Genomic DNA, 26431 nt, shown 5'->3' on the forward strand with positions numbered 1-26431 from the left:
TTTGCACTAACCGTGGAGGAGGGACGGGGAAAAATGGGCCAGGGTTTTTCCCAGGCCCATTTTTTTTTTTTTTTTTTACCACTTGCCTTCAAACTGCGAGAGAGATTATGTCTTGGCATTGTCGTTTATATTTGGCCTTGGCGGGGCTGTGCGCTCCACTGAGTGCCATCCTAGCTGTAAATGAGTTGGACTGGTGGTATATGTTGGTACCTCAAGGGGGCAGCATGGAGCCATGCTGCATTCTGAGCTGTTGGGCACCTTCCCACGAGATTCTTGTGATATTTCATTTAAACATTGCATCATAATCATTGTCATGTTAGGTAGCATTCAGAGACAGACGACATACACTGTAGTAAGTGTTTGGAATACCTAGTGAGAAACCAATTTCCATTGGTAAAAAGATGCATTTCCAACCATGCAATTTGGCCATTTTCCGTGATAGCATCCATACAAATTATAAATGAGTATTTATAGGTTAATAGATCTCACTCAAATTTATTTGGCGCTGCGTAAATAGTAACTAGTTCCTAAAAAGAACGCTTTTAAAGTTACATAGACTTTTGCTTTAAGCTATTCATTTAGATAATGTCTCGTAGAAGGCTCCCCATAGCTACATTTCGTAAAAAAAACATTTTATACAAATCAACGAACGTATATGAATGAGGAAATGAATAAATTACAGGCAAAACTAGGCTACCTATTAAGAGTGCCATAGAGCTGAAAAGGCTCTGAGACTTGTTGCTGTCGCTGGGCGGGCCTAATGCTGTTGTGCGCCATGCGGGGGGTGTCAATTGAAGGGGAGGAAAAAAAAAAACGACTGAAGGGAGTTACCTCAGCGCTTTCCGAGATATGAGACCGGGCCATTTTCCAGTCGGTCCCCGTTTCTATTAAAGAAGAAAATCAAGAAAATCACTGGGGAAAGAAAGAGAGAAACACAGCCACATTTGGAGAGGCCACCCGGAAGACGGCATATAGCGGCTTTCTGCTCGCGGATCAGTCGGGATCTGCGGTGCATGCACAGCATTTCCCCTCCTCGTGCGCGCGCGCGTGAGTGTCTGTTTACAAGTGTTTGAACGTGTGTCAGAAACGAGGGAAGAAGGAGGATAAAGCCAAGGAAGGAAGGAGGGATGGTGGACAACTCAAGCAGCAGTAAGGCACAAATGGTGAGTCGCGGTCCTGCCTGGCGTCCCTGTACATTTCGTTGATCTGTGACGAGCTAAAAACCCTCCAAAAGAGGCAGTTTGACCGTCTTTTACTTACGGGAAAGAGTTAGCCAGTTTAACGTCACATTTTCTAAAGGAAAGAGAAGGAACAACTTTCAGAGCTCAGTTGACCTTATGGTAGGTTACTTTTTAAGCTTATTTTAAAATCTTACAACGACACTGTAATACAAATCCACAAAAATGCATTACATTGAAAGGCTAGTTTTGCTTGTTTGTAACTTATCGGCACCTTAGCGTAAAACCGATTGCTCATACATTATCCACGTATTTTGAGGATGTGGCTGCCAGCCAATTGCGGAAAAGGTGTATAGTTTTTTTTTTTTTTTTTGCAATTTTAGCTGAGTTTTTTTTTTTTTTTTCACTTGGGTGGCTGCTGGCCTTATGAAGTTGTCTGGAGGTCACTTTACCCTCCTTTTCGTTTAGCTAACAGTCGAGTTTCAGTTGGAAGCTATTTAGAAGCAGTCTACCAGTCTCCCCGTCGGTTTAAGTAGTTTGAACACTAGTTCTATGAATGACCATTTTGTAATAGTTACAGTAGTTGGGGCCAGTTATTCACCCCGCGCTTTGGTGAAGGCGTTTCAAGGTGTAAAAGAGAGAAAAGTGATTTCTAGTTATGAGAAATCACTGTTCTTCTGTTATAAGACCTTGCAATAATACTTAATTTAAATGTTGGTAATTCACGTTTTCTTTTCTCTTCTGGTATTACGAAATATTTTTTGTGGTTGGCTCCTATAAGATCTACATCTGTGTGGACTCCCTAAAACCTTAAACGTGTTCTTTAAGATTGCATTAGTCCTTTTTTGTGAAGGTTTGGCATGTCTACTTTGTATTGATCCTGCTTTTACACATTCTCAGGTCTTTGAGTTTAGTGAAAGAGTGTAAGGACTTACAACTTTACAATTTTTTACTACTTGAATTTGAATAATTCATATTTGTGTGTGAGAGTTTATATATAAATTGGGCTCCTTTTTGTATGATTTTTTTTTTTTTTTTGAAGGGTGGGTGGGTGTTGGTGCATGTGCCTTACATGTGTCTCATTTCATCCTGTATAATAAGATAAAGGGGTAATTAGATTTCAGTATACGGTAGGTCATCCATGAATCCTTGTCATCCTCCCTCAGCCAAGCATGTCTCAGGAGCCTGGTGTGGCCTTTCCTCAGAGCACCTCTACAGGGGGGATGAAGCTGGAGGCAGTGATGGAACAGCTCCAGCGCCAACAGCAGGCCCGACTGGAAATGGAGCGCAAGGAGAGGAAGCTGCGAGAGGCCCACATCATGTATGCTCAGCAGGTTGCAGCCCAGCAGGCTATCCTGGCAGCTGCCAGGGCCTCTGGGGCCAGCTTCATGGGCAAAAGCCTGGCTGGAGGTGTCCCTGGTGGTGGTTTGCCTCCCCGGGTTTCCAATCAGAGCAGTGTGGACTCGGAAAGAGAGGATGACGAGGACAGAGGCCGGGATTCTGGGGATGAGGATGACGACAATGAGATGATGGAGGGAGATGAGGGGAGTGATGAGGATGAGGGAAGGGCCAGTGGTCTGGAGTTTCTCCGCAAGCAGACCCTTGCTTTGCAGCAGAACGCCTCCCGCATCCCGGCCCGTCCATTTGGCAGTTACTCCGCTTCGGCCCCCCAGAGGGCTGCATCACCACCTATCAGAGTGAAGCAGGAACCTGACGAGGGCTTGTCTCCTGCGGGGCCTCACTCTGCAACCTCTCCTAACGGACAGGCGGACTGGGGCTTTGAAGATCACTTCAGACAGGTTAGTTCCCTGCCTTGGCCCCTTATCACTCCGATTCCTCCTTATTACATCAATTCCTATTTTGGTCTTTTCCAAGTTACGGCTTCAAAACATTGCCCGTCAAACCAAAGCTGGCTTCTTTTCACATGTACGAAACCGGGATTACTCCATATAGAATGTTTTTTGGACAATATCTTTTCAGGTTTCCCTCTGTCAATCCCACCCTATCTTAAAAATTGTCCCATCTTTCCTTAAATCTATCGAGTTTACACAGAGCATGAAAACACTATTGTTCATCATGACCTAAAGGAGTAAGACCTTTCCCTGTTCACCGCTCTCCCTTTGAGTGTTTTGTTTGGTTTCTCAGTCCTAACCCTCCAGCTGTGAGTGACTTGTTAATCTTGACTGTGGGACAAACCTCTCCAGCAGTATCTTTGTGAGACACTTCAAATCTCTGTGGAGGGTTGACCGCCGATTGGCTTTTGTGGCTAAAAATCCTCCTAAGTGAGTCCTGGCAAAGGGCCAGGCTGGGGCGCAATGTGTTCACGCTCACCAGCACTCTCCCTCTGCGCTCACATTGTGTGTGTGTATCTCTCCCTCTCATTCTCTGTCCCTCTTGGCACTTTGCTCAGGCTCTGGTTTGGCTCTGATCCAGGTAGCGGAGTCAGGCGGAGCAGGGCTGCTGCTGTGAGGCTGTGGGTGGTTGGCTGGGTCAGCGCGAGGCTTTTGGTGGGTGGGAAGGTTGGATGTAGTACACAGTAGCAACCCGTCACACCCTCAGCCCCCCCCCAAGAGTTTCGGCTGTGTGCCAAGTGCACTTTCTGTTGAAGGTAAATATTGCCTCAGCACAGTGTTACAGAACACTGGAATGCCAACTGGGAACCAAGCCGAGCTACATGTGGTTTAGCATCATAGCTTGGGACATGGCAGGTTAAAAAGAGCTCAGCAGCCTGTTGATGATATAAAAAGCCTTAGTTGCTCAAGAGTGGACAGTGTCAGAGCACATATCTTCGCTTGATCAGTGGGCTGAGGGTGTAGGACTATCATGTGTCTGGATTTTATTACTCTCTATTTAAAGGCAAACCTCTTTGAATGGTGCTTCCCTAGACTACATTTCCAAATTAGCTTTGGAGCATGGGCATTTGGTAATGATACGCAGGACAGAGATGCTGAGGGAAGGCAGTAGTATTAAGGTGGCGGGAGAAAGAGCTGTAGTAGTTATATTTTTATTATTATTGTGTACCAACTAGAGCCACTGCCCTCACATGGGTCTGCTGGAGATGATTAAAAGTATTACTTTACAGGATATGAACATTGTATGAAATGGAGTTTCACTGCATTGTTTAGGCTGCTTGTTGTTTCCAGAGGTGTCAGAAAGAGTGTAGTGGTATTATTCTGAGAGGTGGCCAGGCTTTGTGTGAATGTTGTCAGAACAGAAGATCACAGCAGCAAAGTTGTAGCTGACCAGTGCCCTATCTGTGGCCTGGCGTCTTTTATTAGTAGAGGCGGCCTGAGCCTGGGGGTTGGGGGAGGCATTATGGGATGAGAATTGGTCTGGCCTTTTTTTGTTTCCTCTCTTTTATCTTTCCTGTCATTATGTCAGCTCTGCAGTATTTAATGACTGCTCATCTCTTCAGGCAGTTTCAGGTTGCAGTGCTGTAGGGGGAGGGGTACAGTGGAGGTGGGAGTTTTTTTTTTTTTTTTTTTTTTTTGATGTCATTGTCTTCAAGAGGCCAGAGACAAGCCTGGCAGATGCTGCACATACTGACCCCGTATAATAATGGGAAAGCACAATTATTATGTTCTAAAAGCAGTGACAGAGGAGAGGCGAGATGAAAAGCTCAAGAGACAAATGTACGGAAGACAATTTACATTAACATTTACATTTCACGCGGCCAGTCACATTGGGTAGAGGCTTTTTTCCAAAGCACCCTGCGCGTGTATCTTGTGACCAATCTGACAGAGATACTGACCCGCCCTTGAGTCATAGTGGACCACATTTAAAGAGTTTGACTCCTGATTTCATCCAGAGCAGCTTACAGACACACAAACGCTGTAATAATGTCCATTTGTTAGTTCACCAGCATTTCAAACAAATAAAAGTGATGACTTTGATGATTCATAGTTCTTACACAGGTGTGTAGAACGTGTAACATACTGCCCATTTAACAATGAATAGTCACTGTATACCTTTAGTAGTAACGATGTAACACCTTGTCGGATGTAATTTGCCTCACCCAGCAGCAGCACTTGATTGACAACCGTTTGATTACTCCATCTTGTTGTCCCATACTCCTGAGTGTTTTGAGTGTATATGAGTAGCGAGGACCTATACAACCCAGATGATGGGTGGACAGACATGTTTAGCCAGGGTTTTCGTGTCAGTGATGTATGTGTGGTGACATCAGCCCTGTCCTAAACAGCAGAGTAAATAATTGTCAAACAAGGGGACGGACAAAGCCGTCGCGTGGAGAGAGAGCTGGGGCGGGCAACTGGCCGGCCTCAGCACTCTGGCCTCTATCGCAGGGGGACAGAGGCTGCATGACCCCTGTAATCCACCCCCAGGCCCTCTTGCTCACATACACACGCCTGTCCATAGAGCCTTACGCACTTTGTGATAATCCCTCTGTGATTAATGAAGTTTTAATCATGCCTGCAGCACACAGATTGTGTCTTATGCTGGTGGTGATCACTTCAGTTGGATTGGCTGGATGTTGTAACTGAGGGACAATCTGTGGCATGCTACAGGTGGTTTGTGAATACAGTGGCTCTCGCTTAAACGTTGTATGTTCACAAGCTGTTTGTTGCTGTGCAACCCTTCCTTTTGACAAATGAGACAAAATGGAGTTAGTAAGCAGAGCGTGTCTACATTTGCATTGCTGTGATCAAAAAGGGAGAGTGATGACAAAGCTACAAGACATAGACACAGATATGAGTACTTATCTCAACACATCACAGGGCTGAATAGTAAGATTTAGGAATGCTTACCAGGTGTGCCACCAGAAAACAATTTGACAGATTAGTGGTCACATTTTAATTGTTTCTAACTGAGATGTTGGTGCTGTTGTGTTATGTATGATATCCCATGATTCAAAGAAGAAAATTATATTAAGAATACCCAACATTACACAGTATGGCTCTCTCTTCCATTGTGTCGCATATAGTAACAGCCAAGAACATTAGCCTAGTAAATGTAAATGTACAATTTCAAGGTAATGTACAGTATTTAGCTGGCTGAATTACAAGAGGCTGAATAATTGCCCCCAGCAGCTTGATTATATTTATAGTTTGTCATATGGGTCAGATCAGCGATGTTTTTGATCTTGAGATTCTGCAAACCAGGAAAAGGTCGAAAACGATCTTTTCACGATTTCAGACTAAGTAAATCAGTGCAGTGGGAGAGCTCACTTGCCAAGGCAGGATGGAAGAAGTCAGAACTGGTCTAGGGTGAACACAGGAAAAGTAGTCAGCAACCGGAGCACGGTGGTCGAATCTGGTTTCTGAGGGTAACTGGGCATCCGTTACTGTTGAGCCCTGCCATCACTTGCCACCCTTGAGCCTGCTTCTGCTGCTCAGGGACTGAAGCTTGTCTGCTGAGCCAGTGCTGTTGCATAATTTAGCTGTCGCCCCAGCAACACACCAGCCAGGAAGTGGGGAGCTCCACGGCTGCAGCGAAGAGATCGATAAGGATTGTGTGTGAGCTTTTAGAGGCAGGAATATTTGGCCTTGTTTATGGTTAATGTATTATAAATGAGGAAGACATTGTATTAAGCAGATGGACTCAAGTTTTCATTTTGACAGTGGAATGTGGAACAAATCTAACTGGTACATCAGCCCACCGCTGCAGTGCAGTTGGGAAGGCTGCTGGAATATGTGAGAAATGTACAACAGTATCACCATGTCTCTTTGTAGTGTTGCTGTGGGAGCCAGGACGCTTCTCTGCTTGGTGTGCATCCTGTATATGCCAACCTGACCTGGTTTCTGCTTTCTGAGTGTTATGTTGGTGTCTCACATGCCATAACTGTCAGTGGGTTTTAAATGGTCTACTTAGTCTGATTCTGTTTGCTGGACTTCCTGTTATGTTGATGTAATAAGGCTGAAATTACCATCTGACCCCTGTTTGTACAAACTGCTTGCAAATGGAGCTCATTCAGATGAGAAGTAATGAGTAAGGCTGAGGTGCATAAAAACATGCTGCACTGCTTGTTCAGAACAAGAAGTGTGGCGGTAATGTGTGAGACCCGTATTGTCTCTGCCATGCTCAAACTGTTGAGCTACACAGGTAACTGAAAACCTCAACCCTGACTGTTCACTTCAGCTGTTAACACTGACAACAATGCATTCCTATGACAATGAATACATTGTTTCAGTTATTTTAAATGTCAAAAAAAATCAAACATTGTTACAGTAAAGGACCCACACAAACGGGTATCTGTGCAATAAGTCAGTACATCAGTTATTAAGCATAGTGTAAGTGCTGATGAGTTCTTAAACTTCCTATTTCAAGCTACCTTTGTGAGGATTTTCGAGCATTGTGGGTAAAAGTGGGTATTTTTTAACAAGTGAATCCACTGTAATGCAAAACAAAAGACTTGTAAATTGTCGAAAAAGGGGTTTATTTATCTTATGTGTCAAGGAATATACAATTTTTAAGTTCTTGTTTCATGTTTTCCTGATGCACACTCGCTTATACTTATTAAAGCTCTTCAATTTTTTGCTGGATCTCTTTAATGCCTAACCAGGTTCTTTGTCATCTGGGTGACTTCATGACTACAAAATTATATTACTACTGGCATTTGTGATGGGGGGCCAGGACACTTAATGGTTAACCTCATTTCTAAATTTCCCCCCTTAGCTACAACACTGATCTCAATTCAGATTAGGCTGGGTAAGGTGTCTGATTCTAGTTGTATTCTTACCTCACTTGGGTGTAATTTCCCTCAACATTTCTTTCTCTATTCTTGTTTTTATGCCACAACCATAAGAACTTCTTAATAAATATGTGTTCTTGCACTGCTTATTGTTTATGTTTAAATGCATTCAGGTTCGTGTCACAGGGCACTTTATTTTAATGTAAAAGATGCAATGTGTTTTTAAGTCATCTGTCTGGTAAATTTTTAGACTTAACAAGAAATAAACGCACTTTATGTTAGAAAATAGTTTACATTGGCAATACCTCCTATTAAATGCTCAACTCTAAAAACACTCATTTCCTGAGGTGTGTTTTGTTAGTCCAGCATCTTTAACAGACCGATGTGAGGTATAGTGTTTACAAATTCATTTATATGGTGTGTTCCTCTGAGATTTTTCACTTTATGTTTGTAGATCAGTGCTGAGTGAACCTTGCTTTACCTCATTAACAGCAGACCTCGGCTGGTTGGTTTGGATGTAGGCGACTGGGCTTTTAGCTCTGGATTGCCCTTTTTTAATGGCATTTTTCTGATTGATGCTACTCTGTGCTTAATGTAGCCAAGGTTGTTATGGCTGTGGTTGAATTTGTGTCAGGATGCAAACAAATAAGGGCTTACAACTGCACAATTAGCAATGCATAATTATATTTTGCACTTGGAGTTTCCAGTAGAGTTGGGGAATAGACAATATGGGAACATTTAACTTAATTAAAATTGTCCATTGTATTTAAAAATAGCCACGTGAAATTTCGGTTAAAAGTGAAGTAATACAATTAGGTTCTTCAAACCATAAAATTCATTATTACAATATTTATCCAAACAGCCTAGCCTTTGAGCTGTTTATGGTGACTACCAAATTACAATACACTCATTTGAAAACATTTAATATAAAGTTTAATATTAATCTTTTCATGCTTAGGGTTTTTGAAGTGGATACAACTTAAAATCTCCAGTGTCAAATTGTAGTGTGGCAAAGCTCACTACTTTTTGTCATGTGCACCACTGGTTCAAGTGACCTGAACTTGTTCAGATGAGATTTTAATAATTTTCTATGGTTTTTCGTATATTAACGTTTGTTAAACAACACTAAAATGTCAGTGTGAGTGGGAAATTTTTCACATGCAAATGGCAGTTTCAGATTCATTTTAAGTTCAATCATCATGGTATAGAAAAAGCTTCATGTTGTGCTGACCTACTCTTAACAGCCAAGTGTGGAAGATTTCTCCTACCCAGAAATAGAGGTATTGAATTTAGTAGGGAGATGTAGGCAGAGGGAGGAGGAGATGCTGTGCAAAAGGGGTTAGTGGTCTGGCTCAACACACTACACTGCCCCACCCAGAGGAAACATTCCAGACGGAATTAAAGAGTTAACTCTTCAAACAGTGAACATTCCCACCGGGGGCTCCCGGCAAGAAACAGGGGGTTTGATGGGGGTGGGTGGGTGCATGTCCGTGTTGTAGTCAAGACCCTGATTGGTGATCTTTCAATTTATTTCACTCAGTGTCGCAGGGGCTGTAAAAGAAAAAAGACAAAGGACCTGAATGGGAGGAGCTGGATGGGAGGGCCCGCTGGTGCAGGCAGAGACACTTTTTTTTTTTTTTTTTTTGTCTGAGTCCCAAAGGGCACATCTGCTACTGGTAGACGGGAGGAGGCTTCTCGTTGTGGGCCCTGTCCCTCCACCTCTGCCACATCATGGCCTGGTCAAACACAACACTAATTGGCAGTGTCTAGTCTGTCATGGTTTCATGGTCCTGCATCCTTGAGAGGATCCTACGCTTGTTCTACATCCAAGTGAAGAATGGTTTACACTAACAGTTACATTTTCACTCCACACTGGTAATGTTGGTGAAATATAAACCACACAAACATCCTAGATGGAGAATACAAAAGCCAGACTTCTTCAACTTCTTCTTCAAATAGAGCTCTGTGGTCCTGTGGTTTGAAAATATCTATCAATTTGTGTTACCAAGTATTTGTACCACATCACATAAGAGCTGTATATTTTCCACTAAACACGGTCTGTATGGCATCATGCCTTTTCAAGTTGATGTTACTTATCAAGCATGTCTCAGATATCAAATTAAAATTTTCACTCGTCTTAATTGTATTCATTTAGAAATGGCAATTATAATTCTGTCATAGTTGGACTTTCCCTGTTTCATGTGTCTGTACCTCCTTCAGAGAGATAGAAAATGTAGTAGGTGAAATGCTAATTTCCTTTTTGGTTTTGTTATCTATATGGCCTAGGGATTTGCATGATGGACATGTTGGTGCAAAGTTGTGCCCCTTTTAGCCTGAGTGTTCCATACTCCTGTTCAGATCCCACATGCGCCTGTCCCCCGATTGACAGAAATGTCTTCACGGGAGGAAGAAGTATGTGGTGCTCCTTTCAACAGAACCATTTCATTTTGCTTTGCCAAGTGTACCTGTTAAGAGCACATGGTTTTCTTGCCATTGTGTGAGAGGTGTCTGCGTTACAGCTGAAGTAATCGCTCCTGCAACATCATGCAAATGACTTTTTGGATGACCCCTCATGCGCATTATCACTGAGGGCCACAATGCTCCTCTCCATTTAATTGAATTGAAAGGCAAAAGTTCTCACATTTAAATGCAAATGTGCACGTCCATTAGAGTTGTCACACTTTTTTCCCAAATCGACCCGGGAGGATTTGCTTCTAATGGAAAATGAGCTACTGATGCCTGCTGTAATTTGATCAGTTGGTAGTGAAACCACAATCCCCCCTCCCCGCAGCATGGGGTGGTTCCATTCCTCCTTTACAACCGCTCCCAACTCAGCATATCTCAACACCTGCTCTTTAATGAAGGCAAACAGACAAAGGGGAATAGTCAAATGAAACAAAGACATCCACCAACGCTGGCAGCTGCAAGGAAATGAAGCCAAGGTCATACGACACTGTCGAGCAAACTGTCATTGAGTTTTATGTAGGCTGACTGCATATAGTGATATATACAGTACACATGTATTATATACATGTGTACTGTACTGTGACTACTGTTCACACTGCGTGTTGTAGCGACCCTTGGCATATGATGTGAGGTCCTGTTGTGCTTGTACCATATATGATCTCTTGCTTACTGTGTTTTCATTGTGTTGGTCTGTTGCACCACTGCTCACATGATTTATTCTCTGTATTGTATTTGGTATTTAAAGAGATTTTCATGCATTCAAAATGTATAAACACACTTAGGCTGAGTATTCCATCATGAAGTGTATGAGGTGATGTGTAACCATGCTCTTATATTATTTCTCAAAGAAACATATACTATATTCATTAAAGGTATTCTGATACTGTCATCACCGTTGATTTGAGCTTGGTATCATTTAATATCTTTCGATCCTAATGTCATTACGATGCCTGCATTTTGATACTGAAACTAAAAGATTTTTACTTTTTTGCTAAACCTGTTTATAATGTTTTTTAAGATGTTAATTCAATAACGTTAATTATGCCTTTTGGAGGAGGTTATAAACTTTTAGTTGCATAGTATAGTGAAATAGGCATTTGACCTGTTAACACAAGGAGGTGTCTGGCAGAATCTGTCCCTCATTACCAAATGATGGCTGTAATGCATACTTATATGAGGAAGACCAGGGAGAAGTAGCTGGTTTAATTTTGTTTTTGGAATTTCATTATAGGTGGAGATAACATTTTGTGGACCTATTTTAGTTTATGAGAGTGTATGTGTTGTAGCCACAGCCTTCTCAAACTAGCAAAATGCAATTTTAGGGTAAGATATTGTCTCACTGGGTTCTGGCCTTTGCTTTGCTACTTTTAGAAGTGGGAGTGGGAGTGAGGAGATGTGGAGGTGAAGAGTGAGAGTTGCCTATTGTTAGTGGCTTTCTTGGCTGTCTTCTGCAACTGCTTTGGCTGAGCTCCAGGCTGGCGTCAGGGGCCTGTAGGTGCTAACTGGGCCATTGTGTCAAGGCCCCTGGGGTAAACAGAGCAGCTGCCTGGGACCTGGCACAAGGCCATGCAGAGGAGAAGGAGGTAAAAGAGGTGCAGGAGGCTATCCTTTTACTATGGCCTGCCTGCTTTTCAGTCTGCACACTCATTGCACTGCCTGCCAAAATCCCATGTAGTTTATAGTAGCATGTGGCCAGGTTGTTTGTCTGCCAAGTCTTCAAACACGAGCTGAGCGTAATCATGTGCTTGTAATAGGGAGCTTGCAGCAGAGGAGGAAGACGGGGGAAAAAAAAGCTCCTGGCTGCTGCCCAGGAAACATCACATTACACTAAAAGCAATGTGTTCACAGCTCAGCTTCCAACATTTACATTCTAAATTCAGGGCTGTATGTCTGCCAAAGCTGCTCACTTCCCGAATCACAATCATTACAAGAAACCAAAAGTAAGTAGTGTGTCTGTTAAAGCCAATGGCAGCTGGTTTACAGACGGATTTATATTGGAAAAAACACAACGCTTATTCCTGCTAGCCTGAGCAAAGTCATTTTAGTAATAGTGATTCATTTAGACACATTAGGGGACAGCAGAGTTAAGCTGAAAAATAATGAGATATTACAATGAATTGTTCTTTTTGGATACATCTTCTTTTGCAGATCAAGTGCTCAGACTTAGACTGACTGAACATTTCTTAATATGTGTTTATATGTGTTGGTATATCTACAGTACTGCACATAAAATAAATAAATTAACCAAGCTAAACAAATCCACAGCTGATCATTTTGTCATATTTCAATGGGCCTTGATTCATTCTAGTATGCTGTTGTATGTTTTTATGAAAAAGAAAGAAATACACTGTACTGTGCCATTAATTCCCATTATCAGTTTATGTATTCAGCATTATAAAATATATATCTATACACATATATACAAACAAACACAAAAAAAGAAGTGTGTGTGTGTCACCAGCACAACTATTGTTGGATTCACCCCCTGTATTGGATTGAAAGGCTGGTATTGAATCATTGAATTCTTTTCAGATGACAAAAAAAACACACATCAGGTTCTGACCTGTAGCTGATCTGGTTAATAGACAATCACACTGTGAATAGTACTATGGACCATGGCAACTGCAGTCGATAATTTCAAAAGCCACATTAGTAAATGATTAAAGAGTGGCAGAGAAAATTAGCAGCAGGGACTACACTGAATGTAGGTTATTAGAAGAACTATACATTGTAGCTTTTTAAGGTTGTCAGAACCGTTACTCCATTGTTTGGTATCCTTCAGTTCAATGAAAGTGTAGAATTTTTTCCTTTGCACTTAATTATTTGGCAACAAAAATATCATATTGCAGAAAAAGCCACTGTCTATGTGCAGGTGTCAGTTTTTAACAGGTACTGAGTGTGATTCTTAAATTTACATAATGTGTATCAGATCACTAGATCACTCTTTTCTGACAAACATCAGCATATTAATGTGGAACATGGTTCAATAATGTTTGTGGCAGATTTGGGATGCCCCAACCCCCAGCGGAGCCGGCCTTGATTAGCCAGCCATCTGGTCAAACAAAGACATCTCAGGTTTTCCTGCCCTAAATAAATGTGATTTGAAAACCTGTAGAAGCTCCACGTTTTCAGCATTGGGAGGATGTGTGATCAGATCATGTGGTTCAAAAGTGTTAGCAACAATTACTAAACGGTTGATATCACAAAATTGGAACAAGATCTAATGCATTTGGAGGCAGTGTTCTTGGTTGATCACTCATACTTTGGAAGCACCCTAATGCATGTGCATTTTACATGAATGAACATACTTATAAATATGTTAAGGAAAACTAGTTCACCAAATACATTTTCTTGTATAGGATAGTTGAAAAACTTTCCGGTGCGTATTTGAAACAATAATAGCATATACAGTTAGAGCTGAATTAACTTTATATTATCATGAATGAATGTGAACGTTGTACTCTGCAAATATCTGCTTACCTGAAAATCTTTCATTGGAAACGTAGTGTGTCTTTGCATTTATTGGTTTAACTATTGTTATTGTTATTGTATTACATTCAATAAAGCCTGTTTGATCTGTTATCATACTCCCTACTGCTTCAACAACCCAGTTTCCCCATGAGAATCATCAGTTTTAACTATTCTATCATATATACTGCACTTCTGTTATTTCTGTTTATGGACTGAACTTCAACATAGAGTAGAAAAAAAGCAAGCATTTAATGGCGTTCTGTATCATGCGGCTGTCAACAATATCTATAACTAATTTGAGTATAATAATTTGCCTGCCATATATAATTTCTCATTAAACCATCCTTTGCAGCAAGGGGACTTGTTGGTTATGTAACTTGATCTGTTTTTGCTCCCCTGCAGTATTTAAAACTGATCCACCAACAAAAAACACCCAATAAAAAACTTATTTTTAGTAGGTCACACGATTCACCCCTGACCATGCTCATATTCTTTAAATAAACGATCAGCTCATTTTAGTTTCTTCCTGATAAAGACATTTGTAAGGTAATACTTTTTTCTGCTTATAAAATGTTTGTTGCTTTGTTTAAAGTTGCCTGCTAGGTGAAGCTCACGTGGCTGAAGACTATTACTGACAGTGATATCTACTACTAGAGCATAAGGGAGCTTAACACACTATTCATCACTAGGTTGCAAATATCGAATGCCCATACTTTTTGCAGTTTTTCTTTTGCAACAATGGACAGAGCTTATTTATGCTGCTAATTAGCTGCTGTTAGCTTCTGATGTGATTCATTTATCATCCATGTTACCGTGGTACATAATAATGACTTTTCCGGTTGCATGCATTTCAGTGTTCAGTTACAAAAATTGTGTTCTAATAATGATGAATGAAAATAGAAGTTCTAAGGTACTACTGCACACCTTGGCTAACATTTTAAACCGGTGATAATGATAGCTGATGGCTGATAATGCTATCATAATGATTGCATAACTTCCACAGTAATGACAGTGGAATTTTGAAGTTCCTATATTTTAGTTCAATCATTTCCACACTAATCATGAGTTTGGTTGTTCTTTTCCAAGTTTTGAGAATCTGCTATTTTTTGAGTATCCAGTAGAGATGTAGTAGCTTGTCAGGCCCCTGGAGATGAGCTCCAGATGCATGACGGGCTGCACCATCCCAGCTCGGGTCCCTGGGGGGTACTGGCCTGTCAGAGGTGGAATGCCCCTGCACACTTAACGCTAGCTGAGAGGAAACAGATACCTCTGGAGCTGGACAGAAAAATCGCTCCCTATCGATTAAACTCTACAGAAAGCTGTGAATTGCGCTTATGGTTTGAACATTTGATACTGCCGATTCAGAGAGATAGTCATAACACTAACTTGTCTGATGGAGAAAACCCTGAGAATAATGGGACTGCTTTCTAGCCCCCCCCCAATACTTTTCTGCCCCTCTGCCATACACTAGACAAAGAAGTCATTTACCCATCTGACTGCAGGCGTTGTGACCCCTGTCATTTCATATGTAATTAGATGTGATGTGTCTTAATAGCATTTAAGGTTTTTTGTTGATTGTGAATGTATCGAGTTCCTGGCACTGTCAGCATAATGAGAATGTATATAACAGCCTATCAGCCCAGTGTGATGTCTCCAGCTGCCATTAGCATGGGGGTGAAGTGGATGCTTGCTCTTTGAAAGATGTGAGATATGCAAGGTATTTTTAGCCAAAGCTTTTAACCCAGAAGAAACAGCTAATAGCTGCTTTGACCTGAATGCAGCAGTATAGCCTCTTTGATCAAAGTGCCGTTGATTACAATGGGACCCAAAATGAGGGGGGCTTTGGTTTTGTTTTTTTGTTTTTTTTTACAATTCTTGTAGCCTTCATGCGCTTTGAGAATATGATATTGTGTCTTTGTGAGATTGATAAGTGCATTGCATATTGCAGGCAATTTAATATCTGTCACTGTACACTTCACAGAGCAAAACTAATACCTTCAAATCAAATTATCTGTGAGGGGCCACCACAGGGGGCCCATGCAGGTCTGGGCATAGTTTAGTTGGAAAATCTGGTCTCTGATGCCTAGTTTCTTGTGGGCCTTAACCACTATGGGAAAGGGTTAACTTATGGGGTACTGTATGTGGTGGCACAGATGTGATTCACTAAAATGTTTGCTCTGCCTGTGAAAGGGTCTTTGAACCAGTGAGTGTGAACTTCTGGCCACACCAGCCTATAAACGTTGCATTTGTGTGAGCGAAAGGGGCCAGCTAGTGTAATGGGGGATGGGGCCTCTGCCTGTGGAATGTGGTGTCTTGGTGAAAGGGCTGGAGCTGAACAAATGCAGTCAGTTTATATGGCAAACCAGACTTGCTGGTCACCAACAGACATGTTTACCCAGGGACTAAATATGCAGATCCACCCCTTTCTTTCAGACATACTGTAGGTCTTTCTTGTTGGTTACAATGTGGTCTCTATCTCTCTCTGGGTGTGAAATTGGATGAGATGAAAAAGTGTGTTGGTTATTGTATGAGTTAGTTGTTCTTCTGCAGGCCTGCCTATTTTCATTCCGTATTTTTTTTACCTGTAACCCCACCTCCTCTCATTTTTCCTCTGTTTCTCTTTTTCAGCTTTGTAATTGGAGTGATTAATGGAGGGAGGGGTGGTCATGCCTGGAGGCCTGTTTTTCAGTGGCCTGTTTAGAAGTGCACCACCGCTGAAGCTGGGGCAGGTAGCAACATGTTCTGCCCCTGGACGTTTAGCCCCTTGTCCTCGCCACTTTGTCTGTTCCCCCAAAAGCCAGAAACCTCTTCCAGCAACAAACATGACCGGACATTCAGAGGCATGCCCCTGGGTCTTGTTCTCTGATGCTGACCTGCTCTCATATGATATGTGACCTTTTTTATGCTCCATAATAATTCTTAATGAGAGCAGAGAATCTCTAGTCGATCTGTTTGTAAGTACAACCTCTACCATATGTTCCAGAGTGGCAGTGAGATTTACTTCCATCTCGTCGCACATGGAATCACGATTAGCCAGAGCCTTTGTTGGCGGTAGCTTATGGCCAGCTCACCATGAGATCCTTTACAGTAGTTAGCAGATAAAGGACGCCATCCGCTCAGCCCAATTCCAACACACCCGCCCCTCACCCATCAGCCCCTCCCCTTGGCAAGAGGCCCTATAAATGATTCCTGGAGTCCCGCAGAGGGATCAAGGCCCCAATTATTTGATTTGGATTAGAGATTGCTGCCCCCCACAATGCTCGTTTTTACAGGCATGCTGAGAGGAAGCAGATTCGCTTTCTTTGAAAGCATGAAGGCGACTTCGCAGATGGAATTAAACCAAAGGCATCAGGGCTCTGGCTGTCTAGTAGATTAGGAAACAGGCTTACTACTGTACTAACTTACTATCTGCTTTAGTCACAGATCCAGTTCTCTTAGCAAACAGATGGAAAAAGCAAATACCTATAAAACTATCTTTATATCTATCTTAGGTCACTACAGTACATTTAAGAAAATGAGGAACCTGACCCCTGAGTAGTTTTATTGGCCTTTTTAGTCAGATGTACAAAATAAGAAATATTTTAATTACTAAGCAAGCATTTAGCCTCTTTTATGATTACTTGCCATTTATCACTATTGTTGGCTGCGATCCAGATTTCTGCCAGAAGCCTTGATTATGATTATATTATTGCCGCTGTGTCTGTTTAAAAGATTTCCCTCGCTGAACTGTTTTGACAGGCAGCAATTTGGCTAAAAAAGATTAGTGCGGGAATGAGATGTTAAGAGTACTTGTGGGATGAGAGGGGCTCTCCTGTTATTGTGAGGTCCTGTTACTGGTGTACAGGAATGTTGGTGAATTTCACTAAAGTCACCCTCCCTCTTATGTCTGTTTTGTTTTGTTACCTTTGATTTACTGCCTGGGGTTGCTATAGGGATTTTGCTTGTATGTGCATGTGTTTTATTTTCATTTAGGATCGGTGTGGCTGTTTGCATTCTTTTTTGTTTTGTTTTTTGTAGTGTAGTTGTAGTTTGTATTTTTTATAAATATAATTCTATATATATATATATATATATATATATTTATTAATGTATGTATTTATTTTTGCAGGTTGATTAGGGTTTCCGATGGAAACCTTCACTGTGTTAACAAAGTTAGGGTGCCTTATTAGAGGTGAAGGGGTTAGGTCACCCTGGGAGCTATGATCCTGTCCTCTCTCAGTTTCCCTGGCGTGGCGGTAGATGACTGAGGATGATGAGTATTGATGTGTACTGTGAGATTGCGTCCGGAGGGGGCTGGGGACTTCCCTGTGTTTGCATATCCAGGGCTATTGATTTGAGCCTCCTGTTCAATGGCTGTGACCCAGGGGACTTGGTCTGTAGTGTGGAGCTGTGTAGGGTGGGACACAGAAAGCCATTACAGTAGCTCGAAGTGGGAACACAGGGGTTGGGCGTATGGCTGAGGGCTAACAGGGCTCCAATTTGGCAGAGAGACAACCCTCTCTTCTTTAGGCCTTGTTTAGTCTGCATGATTACACTGAAAGGCTACATTTCAGTCCACATTTCAGATGAGCTATTGGGTTTGTTTGTTTGTTTGTTTTTCTGCCATCCCATAAGTCTGTTATGTATAGTATGAAAATGACCTACTTCACATAAGTTCAACTCTACCTACAATTTGCTTCTGACCTGTTTCAAGGCAACTGTGGAAAATCACTTGATCCAGTTTTTGTCCTGCTTTTATTATCTTGAGATGATTGCCAAAGTGAGTCTTACACAATGAATATTTCTGTAACCTCCTACTGGAAGACTGAGGGCAAATCACATGACGCTTTTATTGAGAACAAGCCTCTTCATCTAATAACAGCTCCACTATCAAATTGGAGAAGTGCTGTCAACATCCTGAACAATCAATGCCATCCATCCCCCACTCCCCAAGCAGCAGCCATTAACCCTTCTTGTTCCGGCATGCCTGGCCTCACTAAAATGGTGGCTCTACTCCAGACATCTTTCTGTAATGGCTGCGTAGAAGTACCCCCAGGCTATGCATCAAGATTCAAGTAGGGGTGTTTTGCGAGGTTTGTCCGATACAGGGTTATGTAAAGAATGTCAACTTGTTGCAGACGGAAAGTTGTCCTTTTCAAAACTGGTGCACACAAAATTTAGCATTTTAGTGTGAAGACCAACAGAGAGAGATGGTGTTGCCAAGTGCTGCCCATCTTTAAAAAAAAAAAAAAAAAAAAGTGATGGGAGATGATTTAGCTAAGAACTGCACAAATTCATATAATGTCAGCACTAGAATTATAATGTTTACCATTTTTACAAAATCTACAGAATAATACTAAATATGCATGTTTGGTGATGACAACCTAGGCAACCCACATGAACATCAGTGGACCTTTGGATGGACCCCCAATCAACAGCATTTCCATAGAGAGAACTCCCCCCCTCCACCCTCCCCTTGCCCTGGCATTGACCAGCTACAACTCACTTGTGGTTATCTACCTTATTCTTATCCCTGATTTGGCACTGTGCCAGTCAGTCACGTATGGCCATAATGGGATTAGGCCGCCCACCGCCTGGCCTGTAAACCTGCTAACATTATGAGAGAGAGACACAGAGAGGAAACACGGGCTGCTTAAATATTTGAAGACTTCGATTCATCCTCCTCCCAGATCGCACACAAACACACATGCACATGCACATGCACATGCATAGACTCACAGACATATTTAATGCTTTATTTGAATATTATCATTTCATTTGACCTAATTGAAATTGTAAGTTACACACATAAACTCTCAGGTGTCTGGCTTTAAGACTGCTTTATAATGTAAAAAAAAAAAAACAACTAAAATCGAAACTGCAGAAACAAAGGCACTTAAAAAACAAACGTAAATATAAAGAGGCACACGCCAGTCATTTCATATCATTTAATAATGACTTACATCGGGCAAGCAAAGCCTTGTATGTTTCTGTCATGAATGTGAGTAGGGTGTGGGAATTTCTTTTTTTAAAGATGTCATTTCTGGGTGGAGTGCTGGATGTGATGAAGGGGCTGAGGTGACTGATCATAAGGAGTGGTCCCAAAACATCAGTATCCACTCTAACTTGACAAAAACAACATAGTGTTAACATTCCTCAGCTGACCAAGGTCCCAATTCAAGAGCCAACATGTCTATTCATAGTTAACGGCTTCCATGTTCCAATTACTGTGCTTTTCTTGAAACCAACTAGACAAGCAGACAGGTTTTCTATAGATGCAGTTGAACTTATTTGCCTTATGACAAGTGACAGCAAAATGTACACTCCCAGATCCAGTGACAGGGAATCATTGGCAGTTGTCCCAACAGTCCCATTGGTTTAGTGTCCAAAAGTTTTATATCAAAAATAAATAAAGCAAAAAAAATGAAATAAAAAAACCCCAAAACAATTTGATTCAGTGAAACTAATGCACTTTTAACATTTTACTATGTGATTTTCACTATTTTAGTATATTTTCCATCTTATGGATATCAAGATAATAAATTGATATTTATCACATTATTAATTATTTGCTTCATCTCCCTCCTCTGTCTACAACCACCAGTCCTTAAAGTAATTTCAGAATTTAGGATTATTTTTTATGCTCAGCAAGGATTAAAGATTTAAGAAAACTATGGCAACTGTCAAAATGAATTCTACGTACACTAAACATAATCAGTGAGAGTAAAAAATTTCAGATTACAGCATTCATCTAGATCTGTAAAATCTGTGGTTATTTCATTAGTTTGACAATAGGACACATATAATCTATTAAAGGCGCCTTAGAAAATGTATCTAAAGCAGGAAGCCAAGGTCTGGCACTGACTGGACAGTCTTCCTTCACTTTAGACCTTTGTTCTCTGTTGATGTCAGGAACACCTTGACCCCTGCGCTCCCATAATACAGAGTGCCCCTCAGGGAGGTGTGAGTGTGTCTGTGTCTGTGTGTCTGTGTCTGCGTGTGTGTGCGTGCGTGCGTGCGTGCGTGCGTGCATGCGTGTAGGTGTGTGTGTGTGTGTGTGTGTATATATAGGTGTGCATGTGGTTTGTGTATAAATACATTTGTGTTCCCCTAAGAAATCCAAGGCCAGTAACCCAGCACCTACTGCCTGTTCTTTTGAAGTTACATCTGATTCTAGTGAACTGGGAGTTAATTCTAGTGTTGGAAGGTTCGTAATCATATACTTGGATAAGAGCATCTGCTAAATGAAAGAGAACTCAGTTAATCTGTGTGTGGACACACACAAGTCACCCCATTGTTGAAAATATTTTTAAATTTATAAATAATATTTTAGTTAAATGAATTTGAGGGTTTGATTTTACGGTTCCTGCGATCTCAAAAGGCCAAGCGGTATAGCTAATGGATGGATTTTAGGGTTTTATCAGCCGAAACGTTCACACAAAGGTTTATCTAACTGTTGTTGAGAACTGGTATTGATATTCTGAACACAGAAGTAGAATTACACTTTGGTGGAAGATTAGCAAAGCATATTAACTTGCTAACAAGCAGAATGATGGTGTTTCCCATGTAGCTCTGTGGCTCCTTGTTTGGTTACTGTCTAAGATTCCACAGTTTCGAAGTCTGCGCCATTGAATGGGCAACATCCAGCGCTTTTGAAAGGTGCCGAATGCAAAGTTTTTTCTCATGCAAGAGCAAGCATGTGAGGTTATACATGGCTGCAATCTAAATTATCTGCTGCTATAATCATTTATAATGGTTAAAGGTTAACATAGGTGGTCAAATTGTGTGCAAAGGTCTATAAGGCCTCCAAACTTACCATACTGTATATTTACCTTCATATGGTGATCCTGTTGTAATCTCTATGACATACTATAGATAATGTAAGATGAAAGCAAAATGTATTTATGATAAGGAGCTGTGTATGTAGATTAATTTTCAACACAAGATATCAGCTTTAGAAGCCAATGTGATAAAATAATTTCTTCTTTGGAAATAGATACAACTCTCACTTTTCTAGAGGATTGCAGTTTACTGGTATGTAAAAATGTGAACATTGGACTTTAAATATTAATATATTAATAATATTTTCCATGCTTGAAATGTATTAGTATTTTGGAGTATTTTGTGAACAAGGGTCTTGATTGTTCTAAATAGCAGATATCTCATTCTGTAACAGTAGTCCTCATGCATGTAACTCTTTACCTTCAAACATACCATTTGCAGTAGGTTTCCAAGTTGATGGCTGATGAGTATTTGTTCAGGGAGTATGAATGTTGACAACCATTACACGTAGAGAGAGTGAGAGGGTGAAAATGACTTGCTCTCAAGGGCCTGACAACCTTTGCCCTTCTGGCTCTCGTTTCAGGCCATGTAATTGCCACTGACCAATGGGCTCCTGGTTGAAACTAGACCCATGGCTGCAGCCATTAACATCCCCCGCCAAACGGATCTTGTTTTGATTCCTGATGCTTTTATAGGTTTTGTCTTTAGGAGACATTCCTGGTCGGCACATACCGTGCACCCCTTTCTGCCCCTATTTTCCTTCCTTCCCGTCTTGTGGGGCCATTGCCCCCCTCCCTGCACTCACAAACATACACACAGCAACGATCAGCTTTTACTCATGTGTGTGCGCACTTGGGCTACTGACCAGCCCACCCTCCCCTGGCCCCTCCTGACAGCCAGCTACACTCCATGAACTTGGCCACCCATCACAGCTGCGCTAAGATTGAAGGATGGGGGGCCCTTGTATCCAGCTGGGTCGGAAGACATGGGTGGGGGTAGGGCAGGCCCAGATGCAGATGGTTTAGGTCAAATGGAGATGTTTGAGAATGAAGGGGGAGGGGGACACAGGAGCTCAGGGGCACAATAACTCCAGAGGTTACTCCTCCAACCCCTGGAAAAATGCATTCTTGGGGTTTGAGTATATATTAGTTTTCATGTGTTTGCACTGCAGAATGTTGGCATTTGTGGTAACTAGCATAGAGTCAAGTCATTTTTTTCAGTCCAACGTGAAGTTTCTGACCTACAGTCAGTGTCAATCTTATGGGATCTTTGCAAATGAAAATCAGATGAACATATTTTAGAAAAAACGTAGGGGATCAAAATTTAGTCTTAAGAATTATAAATTTGAAACTAAAGTAGTAGTGGAACCAGGCAGCGTCCTCCAGTCAGTTCCGGCTGGGGACATGTTGCATGTCATACTCTTCTTTCTCTTAATCCATGTTTCCTGTCTTTATCGCTACTGTAAAGATCAAATAAAGGTGAAATGTTAAAAAATATCTAAGAAATAATAGACAACTGCATTACTTTTCAAAGACTCATAGGTAATGAGATGAGGCCATTACAGACTGGATCCTCTCTGTACGTGTTTGTAACCACTTTCTGTTTGTTTACTGACTTTATCTGTGTTGTCTCTCTTGTCTGTTGTAGAACGGGAATGCAGGCTGGGCGGATGAGGCTGACAGTAGCAGAGGGAGAGGAGAGGCCTCCAGAGACTTTGCTAAGGTGAGCAATTGGAAAATGTGATCACAGGATGGCTCCCGTCCTGAAACAACCAAAAAAGACACCTTTGCACCAATTACATAACATTCATTTTTATGAAAATCAAAGTAATGGAAATTGTAAATAGGTTAACCTTCTGAAACATCTCAACATGCAGAGCTCTAAATATATCTTCATAGGCCTGAAACTCCAAGCCAACTTCAAAGAACTAGCACTGACAAAGACTGACGGATGAATCACCTCCTTTTGCCTCACCTCTTCTGTTAGAAATTGCACTTGAGCACACCACAGTGATAACAGCCAACAGTCAGCTGGCCCTAAATATGCATGTATGCCAACCAGCCACAACATTAAAACAGGTAACTGGTTTTAATGTCGTGGCTGATGGGTGTATGATCTGTGCGTGTGTGAGAGGAAAGAACTAGTCAGTATTTCTCCTGCAAAGAATGTTGCAGAGACAAACAAAACAGACTAGCCAACCATTTTCATGCAACTGAATCTGATTAAACAGTAAAAATAGAGAATATGTCTCATAAAACAAATTGCAATTGAGAGTTTTTTCTTTGCTTTGCACTGGAATCGTCAGCAAGTGCTATGTTGTAGAGGGCAAAAGCAGATAAACAGAGAGAAACTTCACAATTCATTAGGCTGAACAGCCAGACGGCTCCGATTCCAGGGAAAATTTAACATGCCGAATGGGCCGAATGGTGAATCATGGCTGTAATGAGTTAATGTTTTCTCTTTCAGTTGTATGAGCTGGACAGTGACCCCAAAAGGAAGGAGTTTTTGGATGACCTCTTCACCTTCATGCAGAAAAGAGGTAAGAGTGCTTTCAAGAAATCCACATCATATTAACTCTCAGAGCATGTTGGGTGTTTTAAATCCTACAGGAAAACTTTTGCATTATGAATTGCTGTGTGAGTCTATAACAGTTGCCACAGACGTGACATCGATTCGACTCAATTTCTCACCCTCTACTTATGTGGAAAAAGCAAATACCGCATGACGTCCATTTTTTAAGAGTCATTTCCTGTCTCAGTTTGAGGAGGGGTTGCTGTTTTTACAGGGCATCTGGAATTTCACTATAGGTTGATTGGTGTTAGGTCTACAGCGCAAATGGGTTATTTGGTCCTACAGTTGTTAGAACCCATGTAAACTGAGCAAGGATAAAAGTACAAATTGCTTTGTGGCTTTGGTCTTCCAAATGTCTCTGCTCACTCCATGGTTGTCATGTGTGCCATGTCACTGATCAACTCAAAAAACATGCTGTAACTCTCACTGGCTAAGAAATCCTTTACTAATTCCCCTCACCAGGGTAAAGGCCTTAAAGGGTCAGCAGGTGAGATCTGCCTCTGTTGATCCTGTGGTTCTGCAGTATCAGAGCCAAGAGGATCTTACAGTGGCCTTACCTATTTAGTTGGCCAACAGCCGGGGAGGCTCAACTGACCGTGTGCTGTATTGACACTGCCTGCAAAACCCCTCTGGCCAGGGGAGCTAATGGACTTAGGCTTTTATCAGACAAATCTGTTGCCAAGCAAGTTACATAGCTACAGCAGTACCTCCCAAGGTGTATCACAATGTTATTACAGTGGTGCATACTTTACATTATGTTTTGGTAAGCTATGATGGGTGACGATGGTCTGTGAGTGTGTGTGTGTCTGTGTGGTTCATACTTCGTTATGTTTTGTCATAGTCTATGATGGGTGATATGGTCTATGTGTATGTGTAAGTGAAGCACAATTTGTTTTGTCAGACTGTGACGGATGATGATGGTGTGGTGCATACATTTGTGTAGATGGATCCATGTGCCTCGACATGCATGTGTGGGTACCGTGTGCATAAGTTGGCGAGCTCACATTCACGAGAGCAGCAGCTTCACAGTGTTTGGTCTGATCTTAGCACCCGGCAGCCTTGTTTGGCGGGTGATGAATTAAGCCAAGTCAGAGAGAGGGAGGGACAGGATCTGTCAGGGCCCTGTTAGCATCTCTGTCCAGTGGCAGACGCTGGGAGTGGTCAGCTGACCTTTTACTCACACTGGTCAGACAGAGAAATCCATCAAACTGACTATAATGCCACCTGACAAGTGTTAACTGGATGATTACAGTGTACAACATCACATTATATTCATTGAATTTGCATGTACTTAAGACAGTAAAAAATACATACACTTTTAAGTGAATATTATAAATGAGCCTGTCTTTTTTATCGCGTAAATGTTGCATTTTAAACAACATAAATGTGAAATGAATTATGTCATTGATATTTAAAAACTCAAAAACAAAAAAGACAAATTATTTTGTAAAACTTTCCCAACTTAAAGCAAAGAAAACAAAACAGTGATTCACTGGTAACAATTTGAATTTGAAAATTAGAAATCTTGTCGTTTACATATTGTTTAACTTGTTTAGCTGAATTACATTTCCAGGGTGACCTACAGTGAGTGGAACTGGGATCGGCTTGCACGGCACAAGTTCCTGTATCATCATCAGTACATGTGATCAGTAGTGAGGGAGTGCAAGCGTTAGTGCCTAACAACAGTTGTAAAGAATATATCTGCGTCTCCAGAGTGCTCATCTATAATAGAAAAGTCGAGACAAGTAGTAATGATAGTAGTTTTTATTTGAGTGTTTTTTTTTTTTGGAAAGTTAATGGGCACCAGGAAAACAAAGACATTCTCACAATTATAACTGGAAAGGTGAAATGTAAGCAGCCATGGTACTTCAAATAGGGATGCAGGATATGACCATGACATTGCTATCGACATTAGAGACCTGATGCAACCATTGTACAGGTGGGTAGGATACACATCTAATTTCAGCTACTCTAGAGTTATTTCTTCACCCCTCCTTTCAGACAAGAGGCACTTGACTGACCTCTGCTCGCTCTCAAACTGTAGTCTTAATCACAGGGAACAAATTGCTTGCCTGGATTCCCTTTTTGCTTTTAGTGCAAATAGTATTTGAGATGAAGAGCAAGCCTTGCCTTAGCTCTTCTTGATGGCACCCTCTAATTACTGTGCGTTTACTCCTCCTTCCATTTCGCTTCATAGATGTGCCTTTTTAATTTAATGTCATTATTACGTGGGATATCTAAAAGGGGGAAAAAAAGCTGGTGTTATGGGAAATCTACCCCTCTTCACTGACTGACCTCACAAACAGAGTGCTTAAAAATAGTACCTCGTGTTGTG

At 41.4% G+C, this 26431-nt stretch overlaps 1 protein-coding gene across 2 annotated transcripts in view; it reads left to right on the plus strand.

Moving 5' to 3' along the window:
* Nucleotides 1–771: 771 nt before the first annotated feature.
* The window catches only part of LOC120795959 (AT-rich interactive domain-containing protein 3B-like), a 48697-nt gene continuing 23037 nt past the window's right edge, over nucleotides 772–26431 (plus strand). Inside the window, exons 1-4 of one of the 2 annotated variants that reach the window (XM_040138280.1) lie at nucleotides 772–1163; nucleotides 2345–2977; nucleotides 23173–23247; nucleotides 23992–24064. In XM_040138280.1, coding sequence (XP_039994214.1) covers nucleotides 1128–1163; nucleotides 2345–2977; nucleotides 23173–23247; nucleotides 23992–24064 — 817 coding nt within the window. In that variant the 5' untranslated portion in view covers nucleotides 772–1127. The other variant, XM_040138286.1, reaches the window with a different exon arrangement.

The sequence above is a fragment of the Xiphias gladius genome, chromosome 1 (assembly GCF_016859285.1).
Source record: "Xiphias gladius isolate SHS-SW01 ecotype Sanya breed wild chromosome 1, ASM1685928v1, whole genome shotgun sequence".
Taxonomy (NCBI): Eukaryota; Metazoa; Chordata; class Actinopteri; order Istiophoriformes; family Xiphiidae; genus Xiphias; species Xiphias gladius.